This window comes from Benincasa hispida, chromosome 12 (genome assembly GCF_009727055.1).
Source record: "Benincasa hispida cultivar B227 chromosome 12, ASM972705v1, whole genome shotgun sequence".
NCBI classification, from domain to species: Eukaryota; Viridiplantae; Streptophyta; class Magnoliopsida; order Cucurbitales; family Cucurbitaceae; genus Benincasa; species Benincasa hispida.
Window position 1 is genome coordinate 32,502,876 of NC_052360.1, and position 10,244 is coordinate 32,513,119.

Below are 10,244 nucleotides of genomic sequence, written 5' to 3' on the forward strand. Positions count from 1 at the left end.
AATATGATATATGAGATACATTAATTGGAGGATTTGATATAAATATGATTTATATTAAACAAAGGAGAAAAAGAACTATGGTTTAAATATTACATATGATGTGATATTAAAACTATAGGTTATAAATATAATATGATAAATTAGTTATTATAGTTATTTATAATTAAACAATTATATGATAATTGTGGTTGGTTATTTCTCCATTAACCATGAAGATGGGAGGTTATTTTCAGTTTTGAATAACTGAAGGATAAAATGAAAAGTGTTTTCATTTGTAAAGAGATCGCTTCATTTAGTAAATTAACTAATCGTTTACTCACGAGAGCCTACACGATATCCCTCACGAGAGACTAAACAACAGCGAGAGATTTACTAAACGATCATGTTCTTGCGAGATTTACTAAACAATCATGTAAACGATCTAGCGAGAGACTAAAATATCATGTAAGCGATTGAGCGAGAGAATAAGCAATCATGTAGACTATTCTCACAAAAGCGAGATTTACTAAACGATCAAGTATTATTTTTCTATGAGATAGACATTCTCCCACTTACTTGATCGTGTAGTTCAGTTGTTATCTTCCTCCTTCCCTCTACCAAATTCACATAAAGCTCACACCTCCTAGATTCTCACTCTGAGAATACCAAGGTTGTTGAGTGGTAGTGTCGAATGGTTCTTGTTCGTGGATCAGACTGTTCGTGATCTGAACGACTGCGAGATATTGGCTAGACGATTATAACGACAGTGAGAGGTTGTTGTTCCATTGATCACGAGAGTGAGAGATTTACAGAAGAAGTGTTCTTCAAAGGTATGTCTCTCATTCTTTTTGTTTTTTATTACTTAAGCATACTATAGTTTTGTATAAGATGCATAACTATTTTGTATGTTTGTGAATGAGTTTAATTCTTTCACAATGGGTTTGGAAAGATCTTACTTCCGCTCATAGATTCTCTTCTATAAGAGTTCCTTCAACTTCTTCATTAGCCCATGTGTTGTCATGTATCTCAAGATTATACACTATTAATGGTAATGTAATTCACCTCCTATTTGCCAATTTTCCTATAGTGGCATTTGGTGGATAAAGAAACACATATGTTAGTGAGAATTAAAAAAGAGATTTTCATATTTTTCCATTTTCTATCATTTTCTTTATTTCAATTTTAGTTATTTATATTTTAGGTATTTTATTTTATTTATTATCATATTTTATTTTCTCCATATCCACATTGGCTCCTCAATTTTACAACAACTTCTCAATAATTTCAAAACCACGATATTTTACTAAATAATTTCAAAACTATAAGGGGATGTTTGGCTCATCAACATGAGTAAAGTTGAGTTGGTATAACATACCAACTCATTGTTTGGCCCACCAACTTTAAATGTTGGTGGAGTCGATTTGGTATATTTTACCAACTCACCCCAGCTCTCCATTCTTCTCATGTTTTCAATGGCTCCACCCATCGGTCATTATACACTCTGAGTACTAACTTCAGGCTCTGACAACTACCTCCAATGAAAACTCTGGTGACCAACCCCGAACCCCGACAACCACCTCTGATGATAACTCTGGCAACTAACTCTGAGCTCCGACAACCACCTCCGATGACAATTCCGATGATTAAAATCCGAACTCTGATAACAGCTCCGACGACTAACTCTGAGCTCCAACAACCTTAGTACGACCAACTCTGACAACCAATTCTAGCCTCCAACAACTACCTCTGGTGACCCAACTCCGACGACCACCTTTGTGCTACCAACTCCGACGACCAATTGGCTCCGAAAACAAACTTCGATGACCAACTCCAACAACCACCTTCGTAGGCTCCGACAACCACCTCTGACTACAAACTTCGATGAAAATCACCTTCGATGATCCCCTTTTAGTGAGCAAATCTAATGGTCAACTCGAGGCTTCGACAACTACCTTCGATGACAAACTCCAACAACCAACTCTAATACAAGCTTCATGCAACTAACTTCGGACTCCAACAGTGTAATGACCCGACTCCCTGGGACTCAAATTAGATCGTTACTATACACATGCATGCATGGAATTTAAAACGACATCTTTTCATAGCGAAATAAATGCCAAATGAATAAAGTTAATTAAAAAATTTCATTAAAACTAGATAATAAAAATCTAAGTAACAGGGTATCCATAACCATGAAAACGAATCTAGAAAACTGCAAATCTAAAAATGAATACCAAAACGAAGAGTTCTAAACATTAAGACTAAAATTGAAAGCATGAAAAGAAATCTCGAAAACATGCGCAGAAGCATAAGATTGGTCCCAGTGGCTCAATTATAGATTCCACTTGTCATTCACTGGCGTATTTTTACCCTTACCTAAAGAGTAAACATGAAAAGGATGAGTATAAAATACTCAGTGAGTAACCCCACCACCGAGGTCAGGCTAAGCATTTATGTCCAATAAATGTTACAAGAATTGAAACTCTATACTAGTAGGACCAGAAGATTTCTATTAACTGGCTCACTTTTTTACCTTTCCCTTAAACATGTGTCACTTTCACACACATCAGATCCGATGTATATCTCTTTCATATATATTGAACCCTCTGGGAATGCATCATTTTCATACACCCCAGGTCTTCTCTATGAATGTAGGGATGTGCACCTCATTCGTACACATGGTTATGTATACACCTCTTTCATATATACATAACCCATTGAGCATTCACCTCTTTCGTACACCTCAACCCCCTCTAGGTATGCATCACTTTCATACATACAAGCCCTAGTACATCTCTTTCACGCAGTAGTGCCCCTAGACATGCATCACTTTCATGCACTCAAATAAATCAAATGTTGGAAAGGAAAAGAGATTGCATCCAAGATCATATTACATGTAACATTTACCTGTTCATGAGTCCTACAAAATCTTGTAAATAATATCATACAGATCAGTCTAGACAAGCATGTATAATCTCGTAACAATAAACTGACCCTAGTATATCTATTTCATGCACTAGACTCCTTAAAATATTCACATAATGGATCATTCATAATTTCATGGTAAATCGCACGGCATACATTCATAGATCTAAAAACAAATCTCATAAAAACATGTACATCAACATATATCTAATTTTCATCTAACGTTATGGAATTTCAGTGGTAATGTCACTTATCTCATAATTTAGGCCCAAGCTCAATTGTTTTGCTAATATACCTCGTACAAATTCTAAATCATGCTTATACATATAACATGCTTCAAACATATTATCACATGCTCATATATTCTTTCTAAACAGTTCATTCAATCTCAGAACCAACAAAATAATCCTTAATCTTATCGCCTGACACAAAAGCGGTTCCAATAGTAAGATTACTTACCTCGAGTTGAAATTCCAAGACTAGCTCAAGCAATCAAACACTAGCAGCACTCAACTTAATGTTCCCAAACTATGCCGAAAACGAAAACAAAATCGACCCGCTAAACAGCAAATAAATTCCACACCAACTTCAATCCCAAAGCTAAATTCCAATAAGAACAGTGACGAAGGAAAGAAAATCTGTGTGGCATATCAGTGACGGCAGACGAACGGTGCACTCAGATCTGGCAGACGACGTGGCGATTGGCTGGAGGCGAGCACTGTTATTGGGCCGGGGGGGTGTGCCGCGCGTGAGGGAAGAGATAAATCCATGTGAATTTAATATTCCAATTTTAAAAGCACATGACATAAATTCATGTGAATTTAATTCAAAATTACAAATACATGGGATGTTACATTCTTCCCATCTATAACGATCCGACAATTAGCCTGCATAATTTTGAATTTAATTTTGATAATAACTCTAAATCCATTTATAACCATCCATCTCTTAATTCTAATTCAAAATTAATTACTTCCCCTCCAACTTGAATTTAATTTTGACAGTAAATCCAAATTAAATTCATATACCTCCAATTAACAATAATTAAATTGGAATTAATGTAGCAAATTAATTAAATCTCAAACTTCGCTTTCATTTATCAAACTTCCCTCAAATAAATTTCAACATTCTCAAATTCAGTTTCAGCATTTAAACAAAATAACACCCATACAATTTTAAATTAAATTATCTTAACCCAAAATTCATTTTTTGTCTCAATATTCAAAATAACATCCAAATAATTTAAGGTAATTAAATTAAAATACTAAAAAAAATTGGGTTGTTACAGACAATCACCTCCGACTATAATCTTTAGCGAAAATCATATTCAATGATCAACTTCGACGACCACTTTCACCTGACCAACTTCGGGATTCGAAAACCACCTCCGATGAAAAACTTCGATAACCAACTCCAATACACTTTCAGGTAACCAACTTCAGGCTCTAACAACCATTTCCGACTACAAAACTCCAGCAAAAATCATCTTTGATAATCAACTCCGACAACCACTTCCGACTACTATAAGAATGATGACTATTAAAGTATGTTGTAGGGTTGTTGATTATATAAAAAAATATTATTTTATTTACACTAAGTACAATATTTATACGTAATGAATTCACATATCAAACGAGTGTTAGGAATATTTAGATAAAAAGTATGTATGCAGTTGAAAAGTATGTAACATATAATAAAAAAATCATAAAATGAAAATTATTTTCCCAAAACATGTTCCAGCAAGAATTAGTGAAAATAGAGATTTGTTCTCTGATGATCCTTCAAATTTAGAGGAAGTGAGAGTGAAACTGTTGAAGAAATACGGTGACATTCCATTGGTTTGTTAAGATGATAAGGGAGATTTAATTAAAAAAAATTCATGACATAGTAAAAATATAGAGCAACAATAGGAAGAAGAAGAAAAAGAAGAAAATGATAATAAAATTCATGGAGAAAAATTAGCTAGAATCAAAAGTTTTTATTTTACTTTAGTTTCTTATTTCATTTAACCATATTTCTACAAAAAAAATATAATATGTTAATTGTTGTTCATAGCCCAAAAAAGAAAGAAAGAAAGAAAAGTTTTAAAAATTAAAAGAAAAAAATGTAATCTATATTTTATTCAAATAAAGATTAATATAATTATTGTATAAAAATGTTTCAAAACAAAAATAGTAATATAAAAGCATATTATTTAGAGTTAATCACATACCATGAATTCAATTCTGCACCCAAATACAGATTTTTCATGTCAGACATATGAACTCCACATGTATATGAATTTCAAAATCTATCTCAACTAAGTGTCCAAATAATCCCTAATATTTCACTAAGTATTTTATAAAGTTACTATTTTACAACAACTTTTAAATAATTTCAAAACCACGTTTTTTTTATTAAACCCCAATTGGCCACCCCTCTCCCCACCATTAGCTCGTCTCAGCCTCCCGAACAGAGCGCTGCCGCATCCTCCCTTTCACAGTCTCTCGTCTCTCCGAGCAATCGAAGTTACCTATCTTTTACAACCTTAACTTCCGCCGTTGGTGATCTCTCCACCGCCGCTAATTTATCAGTTCGACAGATTCCAAGGTTTTATTTTTTGTTTTGTTTCGTTGGGGTTTCTTTTTTTTTTTTTCCCTTTTTTTTATATATATTTTTTAGTAATCTTTTCGTTTGTTATTCAAACGGATTGGTCAGTAGCCTTAGAACTTCTTTCCAAATTGAGAAAGAACTCCGATGACTGGAAATCTCGCGGTGAATTCTGGCCTGGCACATGTGGTATATATCTTTGTTATTTGTTTTATTTGTTGATTTTTGTAGATGGGAATCAAAAAACAAAAGCGTCAACGAAGAGCTGTGAGATTCTACACTACATGTTGTGGGTTCCGGCCTCCCTTTAAGATCTTCTTGGATGGTACTTTTGTGCACCATCTTATCTCCAATCAGATAATGCCCGCTGATGATGCCATTGCTAAAACTGTTGGAGACAAAGTTAAGCTTTTTACCAGTAGGTTTGTTCTCTTTATTGAGTCAATCATAGAATGGTTCCCGCTTGTTATTTTCATTATCTCATAGTTTTGGTTTGCAGATGTGTACGCTTAGAGTTGAGAGCTCTTGGCCAATCATACTCCCGAACTTTTGAGGCAGCTAATCAGTTGTTCACTGCGAGGTGAGCCACATGCTTTTTTCTATCCTTAGAGTTGAATAGTTTCTCAATTCTGTCTCTTCTGAGTTGAAAATTGAAATAAATTACTCTGTGATTTTAGATGCAACCATGTACAAAGAAAGAGTGCTGAGGCATGTATCAGGGATGTGATTGGGGAATCAAATCCTGAGCATTTCTTTCTTGCCACTCAAGATGCTAATCTTAGGCAGCAGCTTCGTGAGGTTAGTGCATTTCATGAACTTATTACACACAAATATTAGTTTTCCATTACACATATACTCTTTTCGTTTGCTTCAACTTTGATTATTTCACAATAGCAACTTATGATCACTTCTGACAGTTTATAATTTCTTCTTTCTTATGATTATTTCATAATTGCAACTTTGTTTGCAACTTATGATTATTTCAGAGTTGCAACTTACGATTATTTCAGAGTTGCAACTTATGATTATTTCACAGTTGCAACTTATACACACAATGTTTCTAATTTCTGCTTTCTTATTATATGCAACCCTACTGTTTATAAACAGTTCATAAAATAAAACGGAGACGAGTTTTGTGGCATGCCATTTCTTTTTTTCTTTTTTTCTTTTCTTTTCTTTCTTTCTTTCTTCTTTCTTCTTTTTTATTTTTTTGCTATTTTGTAGGGTGTTTAGGTACAATAGAATCTTTAGTGGGGTGGAGATGCCGTGTGATGAGGTTTGGGAGGTGGTGAAGTTAAATGTCTCCTTTTGGGCATCAGTCACTAGGCCTTTTTGCAATTGTGATATTGGTTTGATTTTGTTGGATTGGAATTCCTTGTAGTTTCTGTTTTGGTACCTTTTTATTCAATGAAAGCTCGGTTTCTTACCTTAAAATATTATATTTTCTTATCATATGCTAGGTTTGTTTTGCTTTTCTAAAATATGCATTGATTTTGAAGTTCTCGAAGTTCAATTATGTAAATCCAAAATGATATTTTGTGTTACTGTTGGCCATCAATTTTTTTTATTTTTTAATTGAATTCTCCCATGCCTTGCTTGTGCTTGTATATATGGATTTGTGAAGTGTTGAAATCTTCAACTTGCTCCCATGTCTACCTGTAATTCTTTTATCTATATGTTTATATGTTAGCAGATCCCTGGGGTCCCACTCATATATGGTCTGAGAAATGCACTTTTCATGGAGCAACCATCCGATGTGCAACGACAGTTTGTTAAGTCTTTAGAAGAAGAAAGAATGCACATGTCTGAGGCAGAAAGAAGTTTATTGAAGAGAAAAAGGAAGTATGAGGTGGAATCCGATAAAACTAATGGACCTGAAGATTTTGGAGATCAAAATTCAGAACCGCAGGTCTTCGAAAAAAAGAAGAAAAAGAAAAGCATTCCAAATAATATGATAGACAGAGCTCAATTCAAGCGAAACAAAGCAAAGGTATTTTTCAAGATGACATTTTCTCCCTTCATTATAGATAGACTTGATTTATTTATTTATTTTGCATTATTGATTGACTAACTTCTTTACTAACTTTGACTTTTATATTTTGGTCAATACGTTTTGCTTTCTATATTAAGAACCATGGAAAAAAAGTATAATAATAAAAGTGAAGTGTCTGTAATTTTGATATTGATTTTTTTAGCTGAGTGCTTAGTACTCTAGTGTGTTAACTAAAGGCTTTGCACCCAAAGAAAGCTTTTCTTTGTTGGTTTGATGTCCTTTTTTGTAGTTAGCTCGTGGAGTCCCTTTTAATTGAGATTGTTTCTTTCTTTGTCCTTGCTTTTTGTTCATTTTTATCAATAGAAGCTCGGTTTCTCATTAGAAACTTAAGGATATGCATGAACAAATTGAATGCATGTATATAATATTGCAGCTTTTAACTAGATCCTTCATCCTTGTGTCAGTATAATATCTTTAGTATTTGTCTGATCAAAGAACGTACAACTCTAATATAAAAACATGAACAAACCTTTTGAGTTTTAAAAACTCCCATCACTTCCAAATGATGAGTAAGAATTTTAATCATACAAAACTAAGTGTTTTTTTATTATATTAATGGAAACTTGTGGTTTTCTTCTCGACAGGTACATTTTTGTTCACTCTTTCCTGTTTGCAATTGCATGCATGGTCTTTGATTTTATATAGTTGCTAGATATAAAATTGGACTGGGTTTCATGTGAAATTTCTTTTAGTTAACTATTTTGATTGCAATGATCAATGTTGAAGCATTTAAACAATGGAGTTACTTTAAGGAGGCCCTGTTTGGGAGTAATTCTTAAAATGTTTAGATCACTTTTTTCATGTTCAAAATTACTTCAAAACATTCTTTTAATCCTCCAAAACTTTGCAGGGTCCGAATCCACTTTCATGTTTGAAGAAAAAGGTCAAACCAAGCTCACATCCTGTTGCAGAGAAGGTAATTTTGCATGTTTTGTCACTTTCATTTTCAGTGGTTTTGAATGCCTAATAGTCAATAAACTGATTGAAGTGAGATATTTATTCTGTGAAATACTAGAATGTTCTTGAAACTTCATGTCCTGCGCTAATGAAATCTTAATATAGGCTTGAGTTGTTCAGTAGCTCAGAATTGTTTCTTTACAAATGTAAGGAAGATTGGGATTCAACTTTTTGGTACTCACAGTTGGTCCTTTTTTTTATAATCACTTTGCTTTTGAAATTTATGTTTGTTTCCTCCAAATTTGTTGATAAACCTTTCACCTTCCTTGAAAAAAGTGAATTTTAAACCAAATTTCAAAAACAAAATTAAGTTTGAAACATTACTTTTTAAATTTTCAAAATTTAACTTGAATTTTGAGAACATGTTTAAGAAGTGGGTAATAAAGCAAGGAAACTATAGATAGAAGTACTGTTTGTAAACTTAAAATTGATAAACATAAAAAAATAAAAAATAAAATGGTTATCAAATAGGGCTTAATTTTCTTATAATGTTCTTTCACTTAGGTTGCATCCTAGGAAAATGATTTTCCATCATGCTATAGCCATGGGAATGCAACTTTTGTTATTATACTTTTTTTTTTTTTTTTTTACTTACATCTTACTACTCTAAACACTTATGATTATAATCTCATTTTTTTCATGCATTTTGTTTTTGTTATTATTCATTTTTTTTAATTACCATCTTACTACTCTAACTACTGTATAATTATGATCTTATATTTCCATGCATTCTGTTTCAATGTGTGTATTACATGTATATTGTGGTCCGTGGTTGTGATTGAATTGTTCTTTCTCATATGAACCAGAAGAAGGATGATGGTAATGATGGTAATGCTGCTCCAAAGCAGACTCGGAAACGCAAACGGTCACGAAAGGGCAAAGAGCCAACCGAGAATGTTGCGTCATAGTTGTTGAAAGAAGGTTGGGATGTTGTTTCCCGTTATTTTTGCTGTGGTTTTTCTCTAGATACCCTATGCAGGAAGGTTTTGAATCTCTTTTGTGTTTAGATACACAAGTCTATTGTTTTAAGATATAAAGTAGTTTACAAATACAAGGCATTTTCATTTATCGAATTCCATTTCTTGTAGTACAATGTATTTAATTAGTAAACCATGTTTTTTTGCAAGTTAAATTTACCCTGAAAAAGCTTCTGCTGAGGGTACCAAGTATTTGTATTTTTTTAATTTCAATTTCATGCATACGAAAAAAAATGCAATTGAATCATTTGAATTTCACAGTAATCTTACATGTATATATTTGGGTTTAGGTTTCGAGTTTCTTGTGCTTTGTCAAATTTAAGCATATTTCCAGAAGAAAAAATCTGATTTTTTAATCTACAAAGATGGAAAAAGTTTCATTTTGTGTCTAAATTTCTCATAATCTCTATCTAACACTGTTGTTGCATTTCTTTTCGAAAGAAAAATAATCTAGGTGGTTAAGATTTAAATTTTAGATTCATTTGAAATATTGTAATTCTAGTTTGATTGCCAATTTTTTATTAACAATATTAAATATCATTTTGCTATTTTTCTGATTTTAAAACATTTTTGCCATAATTTCAAATGAAACTGTAAGTTGTGCCCTTTAATCTTTGGGGCAAATGGATGTATTGTTAATTTACTGGGCATTGTAACTAAACGGTTATTTTTATTGAAAAATGTTTAAATTAGACCGAAAGTTGAAATTTGAGGTTGATTAAAATACCCTCAATCTAATAGAAAATCTACCTTAAATAAAGATT

The 10,244-nt window shown here is 32.7% G+C and overlaps 1 protein-coding gene across 3 annotated transcripts; it reads left to right on the forward strand.

Moving 5' to 3' along the window:
* The first annotated feature begins 5,305 nt into the window (after positions 1-5,305).
* On the forward strand, positions 5,306-9,635 carry LOC120092585 (rRNA-processing protein UTP23 homolog). 3 transcript variants are annotated; one of them, XM_039050711.1, is made up of 7 exons: positions 5,306-5,493; positions 5,725-5,915; positions 5,993-6,073; positions 6,171-6,291; positions 7,187-7,483; positions 8,397-8,462; positions 9,310-9,635. In XM_039050711.1, exons 2-7 carry the CDS (start codon positions 5,725-5,727, stop codon positions 9,409-9,411), a joined length of 858 nt encoding a protein of 285 aa, XP_038906639.1. In that variant the 5' UTR covers positions 5,306-5,493; the 3' UTR covers positions 9,412-9,635. The 3 variants fall into 3 exon arrangements, with proteins under 3 accessions (XP_038906639.1, XP_038906640.1, XP_038906641.1); XM_039050712.1 differs by having other exon boundaries at positions 9,313-9,635; XM_039050713.1 differs by lacking the exon at positions 5,306-5,493 and having other exon boundaries at positions 5,731-5,895.
* The last annotated feature ends 609 nt before the right edge of the window (positions 9,636-10,244 follow it).

Excerpts from the sequence above, each read along its gene's own strand:
- LOC120092585 (XM_039050711.1), top strand. The coding sequence starts at position 5,725 with ATGGGAATCAAAAAACAAAAGCGTCAACGAAGAGCTGTGAGATTCTAC. Across the intron at positions 6,292-7,186 it reads TTAGGCAGCAGCTTCGTGAG|ATCCCTGGGGTCCCACTCAT; the intron begins GTTAGTGCATTT and ends ATATGTTAGCAG. Across the intron at positions 8,463-9,309 it reads CACATCCTGTTGCAGAGAAG|AAGAAGGATGATGGTAATGA; the intron begins GTAATTTTGCAT and ends CATATGAACCAG.